Source organism: Pelodiscus sinensis, chromosome 2 (genome assembly GCF_052426305.1).
Source record: "Pelodiscus sinensis isolate ZL-2025 chromosome 2, ASM5242630v1, whole genome shotgun sequence".
In the NCBI taxonomy this organism is placed as follows: domain Eukaryota; kingdom Metazoa; phylum Chordata; order Testudines; family Trionychidae; genus Pelodiscus; species Pelodiscus sinensis.
In genome coordinates this window covers 147,635,948-147,655,462 of record NC_143053.1, presented here as the reverse complement: position 1 = coordinate 147,655,462, position 19,515 = coordinate 147,635,948, and the positions used below count along the sequence as shown (strand labels likewise).

At 41.9% G+C, this 19,515-nt stretch overlaps 1 protein-coding gene across 3 annotated transcripts in view; it reads left to right on the top strand.

Moving 5' to 3' along the window:
• Positions 1-14,205, top strand: part of SLC9A3 (solute carrier family 9 member A3) — an 81,632-nt gene extending 67,427 nt beyond the window's left edge. The window contains exons 12-17 of one of the 3 annotated variants that reach the window (XM_006113051.5): positions 102-231; positions 733-909; positions 1,582-1,657; positions 4,013-4,120; positions 5,814-6,057; positions 8,869-9,008. In XM_006113051.5, coding sequence (XP_006113113.2) covers positions 102-231; positions 733-909; positions 1,582-1,657; positions 4,013-4,120; positions 5,814-6,057; positions 8,869-8,872 — 739 coding nt within the window. In that variant the 3' untranslated portion in view covers positions 8,873-9,008. Of the gene's footprint in view, positions 1-101; positions 232-732; positions 910-1,581; positions 1,658-4,012; positions 4,121-5,813; positions 6,062-8,868 lie in introns of those variants that run through there. The other 2 variants (XM_089776464.1, XM_006113050.4) reach the window with 2 other exon arrangements.
• Positions 14,206-19,515: the final 5,310 nt, after the last annotated feature.

Genomic DNA, 19,515 nt, shown 5'->3' with positions numbered 1-19,515 from the left:
ATCCACAATTACCTTTGTGTTTAAATATATTGCAGTGTATACTTTTCCCCTCCAATTGGAGATTTAGAATAATATTTTTGTATTTTAATATTCTGCTTTAGGAGAGAAAAGGCCAGCTCCGTTTGTCTTGATATGCAAGCGTTAGAGCAGAGGAGAAGAAGTATACGAGACACAGAGGACACAGTCACTCACCACACCTTGCAGCAGTACCTTTACAAACCCAGACAAGAGGTGAGAGCACAGTTGTGGCTAGTACCATGTTTTCATTTGAAAGCTGGAAGAAACTAAATGCAGAAAACTGTTGCAAAACTCAAAATTAAAGGACAAATTTAACATTAACGGAAGATGGGCTCTGATCCTGCAAACAGGTTGACAGTCTTTCAAGCAGTCCTTACAGCATAAGTAGTCCTATTGACTTTGGTGGCAGTACTCCCTTGAGAGCAGATTGCAGAATTGGACCCCATATCTGTTCTGCTGATCATAGAAAGTCTGAGCTGTCTGATGCAGACCTGTTCCAGCCTGTGTGTTTAATCTGAATGATTTTCAATCAATATTTTTCAAATTACCCTGCTTGAGGGTAAGAAGGAAATAATTAACTAGCTGAGATCCTGTTAGCATGTTGACTTGTAATTAATTGGGTTTTTTTAATTGATTGGTTTTGGCAGTTGCCTTGGTGCTGGCCCCCAGTTCATTCCTGTGTACATAAATATTCTCTTCTCTTCCTGGCTACAGCACCGACATCCGTACAGTCGGCATGAGATCATTCAGAATGAAGACGAAAAACAAGATAAGGAGATTTTCCACAGGACAATGAGGAAGCGCTTAGAATCTTTCAAGAGTACCAAACTAGGAATAAACCAGCCCAAAAAGCTCAACAAAAACCACAAGAGAGACCGGGGCCAAAAAAGGGTAAGGAGCGTGCACATAGGGCCAGGTCTCATCTGTCTCTTACTCAGACAAAGAGCCTGGTGCTTTAAAGGATCCATTGCTGAGGAAGCATAGGGGAGTTTCAGCTCCCAGCATTCATCTCTTCCCTGTGGAAACTCCTTAGAGAGGATTTTTGATCAAGACCCAAACCCAGGGTGAGATGAGTCAAGGGGCAGCACTGAAGGTGTACAATCTTGTGGCATGTACTCACCAGCTCCCTCTGCCTTGTGCGCCCTTTTTTTGGATGTGAGGGGACTCCAGGCCTAACAAACATTTGTGCCAGGAGGGATGGCTTGTGTCTCCATGGAAACTCAGAGGAGCTGATGGGTTGAGAAGAGGAAACTCCAGGTTCTGCATGGAGGAAGGAGGGACAAATCCAACCTGCCCAATTGCAAAAGGAGTAGGAAACTCTGCCACATGACAGTGATGAAGATGGGTGTCTGTACTAACATCAGTGGGAGTTCTATGCAGATACTTAATGGGAAAATAAGGGATTAAAATATCTAGGCATGATCACTACAGGGCTATTCCAGTCTTATGTGGGTGAACTCCAATTCATGGGTTGAAAGCTTAGAAATCAAGCTCTCTGTAGCCACAATGGGTATTGCACAGCTCTCATTGTCTGAAGTAATTTGAAATGTTTTACTTTTTCAGAGAGCTAGTAATGCCATACCAAATGGAAAAATACCATCAGAAAATCCAGTGCAAGACTTTACTTTGAAGGACAAAGGTAATTGCATTATCAAACAACAATAGTTAACCAGGTGTTTTAATTGGCTTGTATTTTGTTGGAGTAAGAGTGTTCTTGTGAAATTTCACGACAAGAAAACAAATCAGTTGACATTAACACATTACTAGTACCCGTGTCACATTTTCCCCCTCTCTGCTGTCATGACAGTAAATCCTATCCTACTACATCAGTGACACTATTACACCTGCTTAAAACAGATGTGTTTAGAAGGAAGTCATGAGCGTTAAAAAATATATATATATATTTTCAGGGACAACTTGATGACAAGTTGAATTTGAATTATTTTATAACTAACAAAAGCAAAGTTTAATTTTAATTTTTCAATCCTAAAATTAATTGAGGCCACCCTAAAGAAGACCACAACACAGATGGAATCTCAGCTTTTGAATTATAACATTCCACAGCTAACTCTTTGTGATCCAAGGGGGTATGTTTATGCCCCATCATGACTTGCCAAAGTATCTTGTAAACATCAGTACTTTCTCTAAAAGCAGAGCAAGCAGACTGGCACAGGAGGACAGCATAACATGTACATGAATGGAAAGTCAAGCACCAAATATTGTGCTATTACCCTAAATGTAATTCCAATGACTCCAGCCCCCTAGCAAATGTAACTTTGGGCCTGCTAGCCTTGACTGTGTCCTGAACAAAAGAAGGAAAGAAAAAGCCCTGCACTTCTAATTTTTGCGTTTAAAGAAAAGCATCCTTTGATTTGAGTTTCAGCTGTCTCTTTGCAGGTGCTGTGACATTTGCTGGAGTTGGTCTGCTGCCACCTGCCATGACAAATTATTATATGTGGTTTAAAAAGCATGGAGCTAAATTCTACCCATGCAACCCTATTGATTTTAAGGAGGGCTGTGAACTATGGGAGAAGTGGGAGGTGTCAGAATTTTTCCCATACCTTTTAAAAAGGCATAGCTTAGGTATGGGAGGTAGAAACTAATGTCTGCAGGGACTCTGGGCTCGTGTATTTGTCTATCAGTTTGTTAGCATTTACTTTTATTGCCAGAAGCAATGTATTGGCTGGATAGCAATTATACTTTTGTAGCACCTTTGATCTCTAAGTGTTTCCCAAATACTAACTAATTATGCCTTCCAACACTCATAGAAGAGTTGATAAGGGATATTATGTATGGCAATCATTTCACCTGCTGCTGATATGGAGCTGCCTCTGCGGGGAAACACAGCAGCTTTACATAGTACTTTAGATTGAGAGATTGAAAAGGACGTCATATCCAAGTAAACTGCACCAGGAGTGTAGATTGGCAGGAATGAATTAACCAAGTTTAGAATTATCCAGGACATTAGTATTAATCCATTTGTGAAAATGCAATGGGATGCTTAATCACCCAAGTTGTCAGGACCTCAATTTTGTAATCCATTTAAAAGAGAGCACCTTTAGCAGCACACTGACCCCTGATACTATGCTTGGGCTTCCTGTCAGCACCAGGTAGTGAGGAAAAGGGCCACTTTCTGCAGTTTGTAGTGACCCAATAAACTATCAATTAGATATGTACAAAATTTAGTTATACAGGTACGATTGCCTTTACCCAGAGTTATGTTAAAGATTTACTATACAAATCTTTGATAACTATACTGGCATCAAGAAGCGACCAAATACAGGCAGTCCCCGACTTATGCGGATCCGACTTATGTCGGATCCGCACTTACGAACGGGGCTTTTCTCGCCCCGGAGCTCACGGGCGGCGGGTCGCCACCCGTGTCCTCCAGGGCGAGAAAAGCTTCTCCCGGTCTCCCTGGTCTGCTGGGGGGGGTCCAGCAAAGCCGCTGGACTCCCCCAGCAGACCAGGGGAACAGGAGCAAAGCCGCCCAGGCGGCGGGGGTCCTGCTGCCTGGGCGGCTTTGCTCCCGGGCAAACGAGCAAAGCCGCCCAGGCGGCGGCTTTGCTCGGGTGTCCCTGGTCTGCTGGGGGGGTCCAGCGGCTTTACTGGACCCCCCCAGCAGACCAGGGAGACAGGAGCAAAGCCGCACAGGGGTCACGCCTCGGGTAGAGCAGCTGGGGTGCTGCCGGGTTGGTCCTGTGGGAACCTACCGGGCAGCGCCCCAGCTGTTCTGTCCCAGGCTCCAGATTCAGCAGCTGTTGAAACTGATCAGGCTGATTCCAGGAAGCTGGGGGCAGAGCAACTCTGCCTCCGGCTTCCTGTAGTCAGCCCCTGGTCAGTTTCAGTGGCAGCAGCTGAATCTGGAGCCAGTTCCGACTTACATACAAATTCAGGATACGTAACCCGGGGACTGCCTGTAATGTTTGGGTCAACTCTTGTATGAATCTCTATTGCTCTTTGATTTTTTTTTTTATGTGGATTTTTCTTCCAGATGTGGAATTTTCTGATCCAGATGAAAATTATGAATCTCTGCATATGGACAAAGGAGTTGACTTCTTAGCCAATGTCACGAAGCAGAATTCCACAGATGCTATAGCTGGTAAGAAAATAGATCATAAATGCAGAAGTTTCTTCAAATACAAAGCAGTTTTGTTTAATAGTTTTCTACTGAGGATATTGACAAAGGTTGTGATCATGACTGTATAACCTGGTTGCCAAATGACTAATCCCTTCTAGAAACAGAAAATTTATTGTAGTGTTGCCCTGATTTTTCAAAGTCCTCCAATATTCAGCTTTTTTTTAATTGATTTCTGTGCTGTCAAGAATATATACATCAGTTTGACTCAGATATGTTTTCTTCACACACACTCATCATATTGAATGTCTCTCCCAAAAATTACAGTGTCCTGGAGCCCACAACAGGCAATAGTCAGTCCTGGACTAGTGTATGTTTAAGATCTAATACCATTGTAGTGACCCCGCAGAGCTAGAAGCAGGACCTTTCCATCTCTGGAAAGGGGAGATTTCCAGTGTGTAGGGGGCAGGGGGGAAAGGGCACAGCTCTTGTGTCTGTCTCTGGGGAATTCAAAGACATCAGATTTTAAAACTGACATGTTTATGTCTAGAAGAAGCTGTTTCAGGTATTGGTTAAGGTAATAATGTGTTGATTTTCCCTCTAATCCCTGTCCAGTTGGACTCATAGGGTATGTCTATACTACCACCCTAGTTCGAACTAGGGTGGTAATGTAGGCAACCGGAGTTGCAAATGAAGCCCGTGAAACAAAGAGTAACGATAGTTCGGAATAGGAAGCCTAGTCCGAACTACCTAGTCCGTGCCGCATGTAGCCGCGCGGCACGGAGTCCGCAGTAGCGGACATTTAAAAATGGCGGCACCCAGCTATATGCAAATGAAGCCCGGGAAATTCAAATCCCGGGCTTCATTTGCAACTCCGGTTGCCTACATTACCACCCTACTTCGAACTAGGGTGGTAGTGTAGACATACCCATAGATAGTAGTTTGCTTTCTGTAACATGAGTCATGTGAAGGTGTGGGGCAGTATAAATGCTTCTATTAGCATTCATTTGACTATAACCAAACACAAAGATATTTCTGATGGTTCTGACCTGCTTCTCCTCTCGCACATATTTTATACTAATGTAATTCCACTGACTTCAGTGGGATTATTGATTTGCAGTGTTGTCAGAGAAGAAGTAGATCTATCTTTTTATATACTCTTACTATCTAGATTTACACTAAAAGTTCTAGGAGACCGGGGAGGCAAATTCACCAGTATGCCCTGATTTTTTTTTTTTTTGGTGCCACTATAGTGATGCCAAAAATCCATAAAACTGTCATAATGGGCTAGTTAATCCAGGCTTGCATCTCCTTTGCATTACAGGAGTGATGCAAAACAGCCAAATCATGCTGGTGAATCAAGCCCTAAGTATCACTCTTTCAAATATGTTTCCTTTTTAAACTGATACATTTAAAATAAATTAGAACTGAGCACATTTGATGTGATTGATTTAAATCCAGCCTGTTAGTTTGGATAAATTGTGGATTTAGGTTTCTCTGTCTGCAGACCCTTCAACCATAACTGCCAATTATAGTCTTTTTGTTTTTCAATCAACCAAGACTTTTAAAGCAGCAAAATGACCAGCAGTAACCGGGCGTGTGAGCAGAAAGCTCTATTGGTTTGTTATTTCATAATGGCCATATTCCTGAGCCAAGCATCCTGTTTGCTGCCAATTATTTTATTTTCAAACTGAACTTATCACTCAAACTTTTGTAGGAATTGATAACCCAGTATTTTCAGCTGATGATGAGCAAAGTGTCTACATGAAGTTCCCGCCGTGGTTATCTAATGAAGATACTGTAGTACCGTCACAGAGGGCCCGAGTGCAGTTACCATATTCTCCAGACAACTTCAGACGGCTTGCCCCGTTTCGCCTCAGCAATAAGTCCGTAGATTCCTTTTTGCTAGCAGATGGCCCAGAGGAACGACCCAGAGCTTTCCTCCCAGAAACAACACATATGTAATATTTTAAAATTAACCTTCATATTAATTTGTAATCAATCTCTCTCTCTCTACCCATGCCACCTGACAGCTCTCCTTGTCTCTTTTTGTCTTTTCAAGTATTTTCCTATCTTCCTATTCCTTGATTTTTCTGCAGCGGAACATCTGCTGTTCGTCTCCAGTTTGAAACTGGTTCTTTAAAAGAAAGTTGCTCATTTTTAAATATTTAGGACAAAACCCCTCATTGGTGTAAATTATCGTAGCTGTCTGGTCTACACCAGACCTTTGTTTGGGTTTCAACCTTCCTTGATATTTTAAAACCAAAAACATTTCATGTACTATTTGTCTATTGGATAGGATAATCAAACTATTTATATTGTGGGCTCAATTCTGCCCTCTCCTACAGTGATGAAACATCTGATGGAGTCATTTCACATGAGACTGATTTCAGATTTAACCTGATACTTCCTATAATGATAAAGTGTTCTCTCCAGTAACTTCAAGCAAGGTTCATCTTTGTTATGTATTTGTACACTGCCTGGCTCAGTGAGAATGGGTCATTTAGGAACAACTGCAATATAACTAATAAATAGTACTAATAGCCACATCAGTGCATTGCTTTAGGTAGAGTTAAAAAATCAAGCAGTTTGCTGTGAACATTACATTTACTTTGTATAGAGATGACTTTGTAAGGGGCAACACCTTGGGGAAATTAGAGCCCAGATTTTTATTCGAACGCCAACATTAATTTCACCGTAAGAATGGCCATACTGGGTCAGATCATTGGTCCACTTAGTCCTCTCTTTTGGCAGCAGCCAATGACAGATACTCCAGAGGGAACGAACAGAACAATCATTGAGTGACCCATGCCCTGTCATCTAGTCCCAGCTTCTGGCAGTCAAAGGCTATGGACACCCAGATCATGGGGTTGCATCTCTGACCATTTTGACTAATAGCCAGTGATGGATCTATTCCCCATGAAATTACCTCATTCTTTTTTGAATCCATTTATAATTTTGGCTTTCAATATCCCTTGGCAATGAGTTCCACAGATTGACTGTGCATTGTATGAAGAGGTACCTTGTTTAGGTTTTGACATGAGTTTTATGTTGTGTAGATAGATAAAAGCCTTTCCTTTTTTTGTAAACTTCAGTATTTTGATGTAGTAGCTCAATTCAGTAAGTTGTCACCACTACAAGTTATCGCTTCAGATCTGAATTCAGTCACATGTGGAATATTTAACGTCACGTTAGTCCTCCAGCACAAAATCAGCCGCGCCGTTTGCTACATTTCTGTAATTGGCACAGCCATTGCTGTAAATGAGATGGCTCCGATGCAAAACTTAGGGCAATGCAGATAGCAACAAAACAAAATAAAAAAGTGCATGGTCTACAGTGTAAAATCATTAAACACAAAACCTAGTGTCGTCTCTGCATTAGTGATTTAATTGTTTAGATAACTTGAGGATGCTTCCAGCAGAGAAAGGGAGAACCGTATTCTCAGGATTTATTCAACTCAAGTCATGGCTGTTACAAAATGAGTAGAAAACACCTTCCTATTAGTATTGTCCTGAAAAATGTATATAAATATTTAGAACTTGATTAGCATGTGCATTCACTCTAGTTTCATGCCTTTTGAAGTGATTACTAGCCACCTGAGTTTAAAGGAAACCTTGACTGCAGGCTGTCGGAGGCTCTGAGCAGTGCAGAATCCTGACTGCAGTGGAGTTTTGTCGTCATCTGAAATGCAGTAAAAAGAGAAAGTTATAGTTCCCTTTTTTATGGCTCCTGTCTTATGAGGAAAAGTGATACATAGCCTTTAGCTAGTTCCAGATACTGAAGTATGATGTGTCATTTTCACCAGTGGAGTAGAGTTCAGCTATCTTTTGGTTGTGTGTTGTGTTTAGCCAGCTAGCACTTATAAATCTTTTTATTATTTCAAAAAATATTCGTTTGGAGTTGTTTCCAGATGAATGAAATAGTACTGGAACTACTGTGTGGATTAAGTGTATTATAAATGGAATCCCAGAATGTAAACACATCTTTAACACTCACAACACTTGTCTAAATTGACAGTATCTGCAACTTTCTTTTTCGCTGAAAATATTTACTTGCATCATATGACACTGACTTCTGTTGCTTATGACTTTCTAAACTTTTATTAACCTTTGTCTTTTCTTCCTTTCTGTCACCTTGATTGGTATGGATTTTAGCATTTAGAATAGTACAATGGTATGTAAAACAGCTTCTTGTGCAGATAAATTTGTGGGGTATGTTTTCAGTCACTGCTGGATAAAAATATCTTGTTAAATGGGTTAAAACAAGTTTTAAAAAGAGTAAGTCCAAGCAGCCTCATCTTGTTGTAAAGACCTTACAATGATCCTTTTAATTGCATTGTACACCGTAAAGCATTCCCAGGTAAAATAGCATTGGAATCCAAATTATTTAGAATTCCTTAGCTGATCCTTACAACTCAGTAGTCCAAGGCAAGATTTGCTTATGAAAACAAATACATGTAAATGGCCACATGATGGCACCATCACCTAAGAACTTGGAACATGGTGATGTACTTGACAAACTCTGGGTTAAATTCTTTCTTGGCTTCCTTCTTGGACAATTCCATAGGCTTCAGTAGGGTTATACAGGGTGGGAGTTGGGACAGAGTTAAGCCCACTGGCTCTGAGAACAGATTTACATTCCTAAAGATACATTACCTTCAGCAAAATAGCAACAGCAAAGGGATCAATCTGAAACCAATGTTTCAAATGAAAATCAAGCTTATAGAAGAAGTCGATGTTTATATACTTCTGTGTTCAATTTTGCCAATGTAGGTGACACGAGCCATAGCACTGCATTGACAGGATATTCTGATGAGAATCTGCCGCCTTGGGAACCTGACCAAGCAAAACAAAATGCCTCTCTTTCAGAGCAGTCCCTCCACTTCGTTCCTTCTTGCCTTCAAAGGCCGTGGGCACAAAGCTGTTCTTCACTGGAAAACCGAGGAAATACATTTCTTTCTACTGTTTCAGAGCACATACCATCTTATGACCCAAACCTAACAGAAGTCTCTTGGAAAGCAGTCTCAGACACAAATAACGAAGCACCTGTAAATTCAGGATATTGTTCTGAAACAAGTTATGAGCCAGTGAATTTGCAACAAGACAGTTCTGTAGATATGCAAGAGAGGCTGGTGGAATCTAACCCGAAGGAGAACCGCGAGAAGAAAACACTGTTTAACGCACAAGTCCACTATAGATCTGCTGCGGCCAGACGTGTACAAAGCCGACGCTCTTTTCATAGACCAAAATCATTGCAACATCCCAAACTTCAAAAGTTAGCATCTCTTCCGTCATCTTGCCACATCCCTCCACATTCTCTGGAACAAGAAGAAACACAGCTTTGAGCCTTGACTTACCAAAGAGAAGAAAAGTGTAGTGACAGTGGACAGCATCTTTGGAAGAAGAGAGAGCAAGAGAAACTTTTTCTAGTACTGTTTCTTGAGAGAAAGGAAAACCCATCAGAAACACAGGGGTCTACTTGTCCACTGGACACACACCAGTAATTCCTCATTCACGTTAAAGGGACTTATGTGGTTGAATCAAATTGATAACTCTGCTTCCTCCTTAGACTGTTACAAAGATTAAATTGTTTTCTGAGGGCTATTATGGAAAGATTTTCAAAATGGAAACTTGTTTGATGTTGCTTTTCAAATTAAGAATAGCTTTATTATGCCATTTAGTTCCATAAAACACCATTAAGGCAACACACTGCAGCTGTAACAGTAATAAGGCAGACCAATATTCATGCTGCGAGGAATTCCTATATATGAGGCCAATGGTTAAGTCTCTTGCTTGCTAAATCCATTCTGGTTGAAATAGTTTAGTGCCTCTTTATTACATGTGCAATCTATAGAAGAAATACTGTCCTATTGTGGAATTTTTGTATATTGTGAAACGCTAAATTAATTGTGGAATTTTGATTCTGTATTGTAAATTTTTGGGATGAGATCTTACCCCCACTGAAGTGAATAGGAGTCTAGCTGTGCATTTCAGTGGGGTAAGGATTTCAGCCAGTGGTGCTGGAGATTAAAGAAGGTACAGAGATAAAGTAGAATTCTAATTTACATGGTCCTAAACATCTCATTTATGTTCTTAATTAAGCTGCTCTTTTTCAAATAGCCACAGTCACTTAAAAGGCACAGGTGATTTATTTGGCTATTTATGCGTCTTCCAAAATATCTGTTAAATGTTCCTATTTATACATAATCCTCTCTCTGGATATTTTTGGCACAGTGATTGTCTCAACTACTGTCATCTTCTGTGTCCTTTGACACATTGCTTAGGTGCCATGATGACTCAGGATGTTGCTATTTCTAAGTACTGTATGCTGACATTTTGGCTATACTGTATGTATATATTTGTAGATGTTAGGAATTAGAGTTTTTACTTTCCATGTTTATGCTAAATGATGCTCATTGAGATTATACCAGGTCTCCTCTCCTTATAAACCTGATCCAACCCCCTCTGAAACCAGGGGAAGTTGTATTGGTCGCTGTATGAAAATGAAGTACAAGTGAAAGGCTCTGAGGACTTTATATTTCCATGCAAGACTTGAATTAACACTGCAAGTCAGGCAGCTCCCTGCTTAGTTTTGCAGCTTCGTATTTAATTTGTTCCTCTGTATGACATTATATTCGGCGTAGCCCCAACTGTGAAACTTTGAGGCAGATCCTTAGTTGGTGTAAATTGTCAAAGTCCCATGAAGTCAAGTTAGGCGTGTCGGAGCTTTTAAAAATCCCCTTAGGTATCTAGCTGCATCTTTAGGCATCTAAATACTTTTTTAAAATCTGGCCCTATGTGCCTGATTAACTTATGTAAATGGGGCTTAGTTGCCTGAATGATCACTTAGGCACTTTTTAACCTTATCGCTAGAGTTCAGATGTTACTTCAGAGTCTGACCCAAACATTCAAAAGTGGCTTCTAATTGTGGGTGCCTCCCTGCTTGGATGTCCAATTTCAGACACACTGGACACCCCAAATTTAAAATCAGTGGCCACTTGTGGAAATGCTGGCCCTGTATCTTAGGCCTTTTAGCGAAGCCTAACAATTGTGCTAGTGACAGTGCTCAGATAGTATGATGATGAACATTGTATAGAAGCCCAAATAGATCAATTACTTATTCAGTAGGGGCTGGATCCCAATTGCCAACCCATTTTACTCAAACCATCAAGTAGTTCTCTGTTTTCTTTGAGTCCTCCTCTAGCCCAGTATTGACCACCTCGCCAGCCATTCTCATTCTGAATGGGGAATAACATGTAGCTTGGAATAAAGTCCTTAGAAACCATAGGAAGTCTAGGACCTAGATGTAAGATTTGATGTCAATGTAATTTTTTGTGAATGGACTAAATAATGATGGATTTTTATTATTGTTTTGGTGAAGGGGAAAATATTTTGTAACTGTAGTTTGTGGATTATTATAATAGGAGTGATTGCTGGAATTCTGCTCATCCCTGTGATGAGACAGGTGGATGTTTTTTGAAAGCAGTGTTTAGACTGACCCATTATACAGCAGAAGAAAAACCCTTTGGACCATATTCTCCAGTGCCTTGCACTTAGAATAATTGATTACACCCACATAAAATTGAAACCCTAGTTAACCAAGTGGAGAATTTGGATCTCATAGCATTTTATACCTGCCTTGCCAAGGTGTAATTGACTATGCAAGATACTAGGCAATGGAGAATCTGTTCTTTAGTCTGAATATTTTTGAGCTGCTTAGCACTGCTCTGCTGAGACAAGAGCCACTCCAGGCTACGTCTACACTGCCGGCTTTTTGCACAAGAAGCTTTTTGTGGAAGAGATCTTCCTCAAAAAACTTCTTGCGCAAAAGTGTGTCGACACTACAAAAGTGCATTGCAAAAGCGATGTGCTTTTGTGCAAGAGCGTCCACGCTGCATGGATGCTCTTGCACAAGAAAGCTCTGTTTGCCATTAACAGAATGGCCGTCAGAGCACCTGTGCTTTTTCTGATAGGCTGTTTTTGCGCAAGAAACCCCTATTGAGCATCCACATCACATCTTTTTGCGCAAGAACTCTTGCACAAAAAGGAGTTATTCATGGTAGAAAGAGGTATACCTACATCGCAAAAAGTCCTCTGTTCTGCCATTCTATTGTAAATTGTCTTGCGCAAAAACACGCTTGAGGTGTGGACGCTCCATTTTTGTGCAAAAACCCTGTAGTGTAGACATAGCCACCAGGCTGGCTGATCTGGCCAATGAGGCTATTTGCATCACTGGAATGGAACAGAGCAGTCAGGACATTCTGGTGAATTGGGCCCCAAATTTTAGGGTATTTTTTATAGTCCTAGAAAGGCCGCAATTGTTGTGTCATATCCCAGCCTAACGCCTAGGCATGAACAACATAATAGGTCAGATTCTAGGTCCTGATGCTGGGGTCCCAGGAAAAACATCCTTTTTCTATTACCATTGTGTAGATATCCTTGCTGTGTTGTAGCAGTAAGGACTGGAGTATCGCACATTGACACTATAAGAAGGCCTGTACGATAGGCTACATTTTCAAAAGTACTCACACACGATCTATATGCATGTCAATGCATACCTACAAATCCTGATTTGCCTGTTGGTGCTTATGCAATTGTGAGCACTTTTGAATAGGCAGTCTTATAAATTCATGTTGTCATGTCCTGTTCTAACAAATTGATACTGCACACAATTAGGATGCATAAACAAAACTGCCTGTACAAAGACAAAAGTAACTGAAAAAATAGGAGTCTATAAGCTTTGAGTGGTGCAGGCGGTATCCCCAAAATAGTTTGCTGTGCTATTAAAAAAAATAGTGTCAACAGAATTTTATCAATGTTTATATAAAAAAATCTAAATTCTCCTTTCTCCTTGTGTGTACTGATAAGGGAAACCCTCTTAGTGTAGATACAGCTTATATTAGTTCCCTGAACAAATAAGCTACAAAACCAGTGCCTTTGTGAAGGCCTTTTTTCACCTACCGAATGGACATTGCTATACATACAGGAAAAGCTTTCAAGTGTAGACCAGACCTTACTCTACTGTAACTTCACTGACTTCCATGGATTTACTTCTGATTTACCACAAAATAAATGAGGAGAAATAGGCCCAAAGAGTCTATAGTCTGTCTCCTTTCAACTCCATACCTTCCTTGTGCACTTTTGAGTTATAAAATAAATCCATTTGATGCAGATATTGAACCAGATCACCAGCAGATACAAATTGGTGTAGTACCATTAATTTCAATGCAGCTACACAAATGTATACCAGCTACAGATCTGGTGCTATGCACTATGAATTGTGTTTTCCTGGCTCTTTTCACTTTAATTTCATAATTGAGCCTTCACAATTTAAGCAAATATTTAAACCATAAAGTATAAATAAGAGGTCTGATACCTTGCACCTTGTCTAGTCAGTTTCATCTGAGCAAAATGAGTGTAAAATGCTGCCAAGTCAGGGTGGATTTTGTCTAGTAATAGTGACTTCTCAAAGTGCGAAGCAGTGAAGAATCAGTCTGTAAGGACCAGCTTTTCAGGTGGTGAATCCTCCTAGCTCTATTGAGATTAGCGGAGCTGCCAGTGGTTTACACCAGTTGATAATCTGGCCTTATAAATATGTTCTGTCATAGAAAGATGGATGCTTTGTAGTCTGTGAGGAATTCCACAGATGCTATTTATTGAGTATGTATCTATGGCTTACTTTGTTGTACAAAGATAGAATCCATAAATATTTGATAACTTTTCTACAAATTTTGCTCCACAGAGAAGATTTTTTTATGTTTATTATGCTGCACTATTAAGCAATAACCTATTAATGTTAAAAATAGGAAGAGTGTAGTCTGTATTAAGATGTATTCTGTCTCTCTGAGCTGTGAAGATACTTGTATGAAATGCTATTTTACAAATATATGATCTAATCATTTTATGTAATACAAGTTGGAAAATGAGGTGCCTTAAAATGTCACTCTCCGGACAGTTTCTGTTTGGAGAGTTTGTGTGCACTTTCCAAACAGTATTCCTTCTTATATTTTTAGTAAAGTTGCTCTATTAAAATGCCTTTATAAAACTGTTTTAAAAGCACATTATGATGAGAACTTTGGCAATAAACTGTATGACTTTGGTGTAATCATGCTACAGTGGCAAAACTGATTTATTTAGCAAGTCCATCTCTGACAAATATTTACAAGGACACTCCAGCATTACAAATAATGTACTGAAACCCAGCTTCATTGTGCTGGCTATTTAAAAGCGTATACTTTGCATGCGCCACTGGTGAGAAGATTGCAGCTATTGTGATGTAGACAGATATAATCATGTAGCTGATTCTGCTCGAATCTTTTGATCAAATGCATGAGAAATAACTGATTCACATCTCTAAAAATTGTCTATTCAGTTTCAACAGGGACATGTTAAAGGCATTTAAACTTAGGTACCATTTTGACTTCTATCCTTAAATTGAAATATTTTGTTTCAAAAACCACTTACAACTTCAAAATGGGGGCAATGAGTCCGCAGTAGTCCTGTAGTGTAGAAAAGGACTTGAAGTTATAGAGGATGAGAAATGGACCCTGTGTCGATAAAGTGATGCAGTTTCAAAAAAAAAGTTAATAGCATTCTGGGCTGTAGTAACAGGAACGTCATATGTAAGACACAGCCTAGGAGCTAATGGGACGTGCCGGCCAGTTCTGAGATCAGAGTGGGGCCAGGGCAGGCAGGGAGGAAATCCTGCCTCAACTGCACTGTGCTATCAAACTCTTAGTGGCTTAAAATCTCTGGATGGCTTCAGGAGTCGCTGGGAGCCCAATTCTTGACTCCCAGTGAACCCAGAAGGGTTGGTGACCCTCTTTCCCAGTGCAAAGGTCACAAGTTTAATTCCAAATGGAGCCACTAGCATAAAAAGTGTGAGAAACAAACACTGCCGTAGTGAACAGGTACCTTGCTAACTCAGCCTCCTTGTCCGCTGCGCCTCATGCTAATTCACCCTCCTTTGCAAATAAGGGCTCACTTAGCTGAAGGGAATTTATGTCACAATAATAATTCTACATTTGTAAAGTTGCACTTTTGCCATAAAGAGATTGCACTAAAGCACTTGTATGAGGAGAAATGAAATAGTATCTTGCTTATCTTTATTTACAGTGCAAATATTTGTCATAAAAACAATATAAAGCAAGCACAATGCACTTTATGCCGTGTTGTCTTTGAACTCGATATATTTGAAAATATAGAAAACATCAAAAATATTTAAATAAGTGGTAGTCTGTTATTACGAGTGTGATTAAAACAGCAATCAATTGCAATTTTTAAAAACATAGTGATTGTGATTATTTTTTTAATTGCTTGACAGCCCTAATAAAAATCCAAGCAACTAAAAGCCGCAAAATAAATATTAAAGAACATTTATAAACTTGCATTGCCGCTATAATATGCAAACACCATAGGTGGAGTCCTGGCTCCCCTGAAATCAATGGCAACACTTCAATTGATTTTTAAGGAAGCCAGGACTTACTTCACCCCTTTTTCTTTTCAAATGCAAGAAAATTCTCTCTTGCTCCATGCTTCTGCTGTGAACCAGGGTTGGGGCACTGGGATTTCCCTCACCCTGCCCCATGGCTTCCAACAGGGACTAGGATAGAGACACTGGGTATTCCCCCATCCTGACTGACCAGCGCTCCTATTGGGGACTAGAATCAGGGTGCTGGGGGCTTCCTCTGCCCATTCCACACCTGCCAAGGCTCCAGATTTCCCATGAGCCTGCAGTGGATTTCTGCTAAGGCATCCATTTTTCTGGAGCCCCCACCTGATCAAAGCCCAATGACATGGGCTTCAGGACCCGTTGGCTAATCTGCCACTGCCTCCCTACCCTTTATGTGGAGGAGCAGAGAAGAGTGGATGGGCCAGCTTTACATCACCTGATGTGTCAGAGGAATCTTGACTTCATATGCAAAGTGCTTGTGAAGGAGGGCGTGTACTGCCCCTTTAAGGAACAGGCTGACATCTACAATAAAGCAGCCTGCATGTCATCAAGAAAACTCCTTGCCCAGCCCTGGGAGAGGGAATTTAAACAGGAAAAGGGAACTGAGCAGGACCGAGGGGGCTGGAAACCATGTAGGCAGTGGGCTCTTGGCTCTCACAGGGCTGAGTAGCTCAGAGATTTCAGCTGTTGATTTTAAGGTTGGGAGCTCTAAATCATGGCCCTAATGTAAGGGCCTTATGAATGGTTAATACTACTCCTTCCCTGAGAGTTTTTAAAAAGAGCAGGCTGGTTTTGTTAGTTTGTTTTGGCTTCTCCTCACTTGGCTGTTATAGTACGGAGCCCTTGTCAAGTCAAGTCTCTCGCTGTGTAATCTGCCCCCAATGGAAACTGGCTAAGAGAAATTCTTTGCCAGGACATTTTCATCTGGAGCCCCTGAAGCATGCTGTGAAGCTGTGGTGTTAGCCGTATTTGCCTGACGTTACAGTTGGCAAAAGTGCAAGGGGAGCATTCTGGGCCCCAGTGATGCCCATGCCACCAACTTCCTGTAATGCCTCTGCCAAAGACACTTGACTGTTACTCTTGCAGGAAATAGAACCTATACCTGCCCTTAATGGGGCATGCAGCAGGCTGGGTTGCTTAACCCAATCCTAGAGTTGCCCTTCACTTTTGATAAGTAGCCTGGGGCTGCTTGCTCATCAATTAAAATATTCTTGGATTTTTTTTTTCCATTGACTGAAAATCGTATTTGGTATTCCAGTGGTGTCAGTTTCTGAAATGATTTACTCTTCCTGGCCTTGACGGTGCATACCAAACTCACCTTGGTTTGTCTGTTGTGATCTAACATGACTTTGCAGAGCTGAATGAGAAATGCAAAGAAAAACCAGACACTTTTGATAAAATCGTCAGAAGCCATTTTCGTACATCACTGTTCAAAACCCCAGTCTGGTTGTTGATTAGATGTAATTACATTATTTTTCTTTTCTGGAGTTACAGCAGAGGATTAAAATCAGCCTTACATTTCCAAGCAAAATTCCATTATATGTGTGAAAAGGCTTCTATCCTGCTTTCCAGAAGCTAAGGATGCAGAACTAGAGCCCTGTAGCTCTTAAGACCTACAGACATCTTCCAAAGGCCTAACTCTATTAACCATCTCCTCTAAATGGCACATCATGTACTTCCTGAGATGCAGTGGACTAGAGAAAAACATGCTCACTCAGGACTGGTCTACACTGAGGCTGTGTCTACATTGGCACCCCTTTCCGGAAAAGGGATGCTAATGAGACACTTCGGAATTGCAAATTCCGTGGGGGATTTAAATATACTTTCAAGTAGGAAAAGGGCTTATTTTCCGCAAGATCCCGTCTAGACTGGCGCTTTTCTCCGGCAAAACCCCGAGCTGGAAAAAAGCGGCAGCCATGTTCATGCAAATGCCGCGGGGGATATTTAAATCCCCCGCAGAATTTGCAATTCCAAAGTGTCTCATTAGCGTCCCTTTTACGGAAAAGGGTGCCAGTGTAGAGACAGCCTGGGAGTTTAGGTGGAACTTAGCTGAATTAGGTAGATTTTCTAAACAGTGAGTCCACACCACCAAGCCCGTGTCATCGACTTAGAGTGCCATTAAAGTTGATTTCTGTGCTACTACTTTCACAAGGAGTAACCACTAAATTCGACCTTGCCTGAGCGACATTCCGATAGCGTAGACTCAGTGCTTTAAAAGTCAACATTCTTGGCCTCTGGGAGGTGTCCCACAATGCTCCGTGATGACCAGTCTGGTCAGAACTTTCAACACTACTGCACTCCAGATGAACAGGAAAAGCCCTGAGAAAATTTGAATCTTATTTCCTGTGTGGCTAGCATGGTGAGCAGACTGCAGAGCAGGCAGCACACCTGACCATGAGTTCAAGTTCCATGAGACAAACACCAGCAAGGAGTGTGCAGGAGGTCCTGGGCCTCATTTCTGTCAAGGAGAGGAATCTGTTTGCATTGAACTACAAACCAGTAAAGGGCATGCAGATGACTATGCCAAGATCGTAAGGGGCACGAAGGAGAAAGGCTACTTCAGGAATGCCCAGCAGTGCCACATGAAAATAAAGGAGCTGAGGTAGCCGTACCAAAAAAAACAAAGGAGGTAAATAGATGACCTGGAGCGTCACTGTAAACGTGCTGCTTCCACAAGTAAGTGCATGTGATCCTAGCTAGGCCATGGATTCCGCCCAAGACACTCGGGCAGCAGTGAGGAAGACAGCGTGGTGCAGGAGGAGGAGAATGGTCAGCAGTCAAGTGGGGCAATCAATGTTTTGGGACCTTTTTAAACTCTGGAGACGAAGCCCTTCTCCCGGGACATCTCACAGCTGGGCACTGATCCCAGGGAGGGCACTTCTGGTGAGTTCACATTTTTTATCTTGCTACAAGAGGGTAAATAAGGCAATTGGGTATGATCTGTGGTGGCCACTGTACCTACACTGGGGGGGTTCCCAGGATAGCTTGTTATTGTGTCTGGAGAGGGAGCGGGAAGCCTCTCTGCACGTCTCCATAAAGCTTCCATACAGAGAGTCTTTAATTCTTCTCCCCAGGTTTCTGGGGAGGCGGCCTTATTCCATCCTCCACACTAGGACACCTTCCCACATCAAGCCAGCAGTAAGTGGTCTGGCGTCATTGCAGCACAAAGCAGTGCAGAATAAAGTCCAGGTTTCTGGCCACATTCAGTCAGAATCTGTTCCCGATCACTGTGTGAGATCTGGAGACTGGTAGCTCATATGGCAACCTGGGTGAAGCAGAGGAAGCTCTCAGCTGGTATCTCTGCAGTAAATCTTCCGGCCTTTGTTTTCTCATCCCCAATGAAGCATGGTGTCAGCCTCTGCCTTGCCCTGCCACCATGCTCAGACGCCCTCTCATTTCCCGCCCGTTTGCTCGCTCCCGCAGCAAGGAAATTTGCACTCTCCTGGCAAGAGGGGGTGCCGAACACATGGGTGCCACATGAGCCCCTGCTGTGTCCTATCCCCATGCCTGGACCCTTCTCCCCTTCCTCCCACTTGCTCGGTCCTGTGGCAAGGAAAAGTTTCATTCTCCTGGCAAATGGGGCGAGGGAGGGGAGGTGCAGAACACATAGGCGCTGTGTGGGCCCCTGCCCTGCCACCATGACCAGACCTCCTCCCCCCTCCCGCCTGCAGGCTTGTGCCTTGGCCTGTCCGTTCCCATGCTTGCCACCAGTTGCTCCCCTTCGAACTCTGAGGTGTATCTGCTGCAAAGTGACTCCTTAAAAGCACAACTGTGGCCTTGTACATGACACATCCCTAGTGTCTTTAGACAGACTTGTTCTAACAGATTAGGCTTTACACTCTACAATGTAGCCCCTGTAAAGTCTGCTCCACGGAATTCATTACAGCAGGAAAAGGAGTCAGCCTGCTGCACTCTCCCCCAACCCCACCAGCTCGCCACCTGGCACAGGTGAAAATGGACTAGGGAAG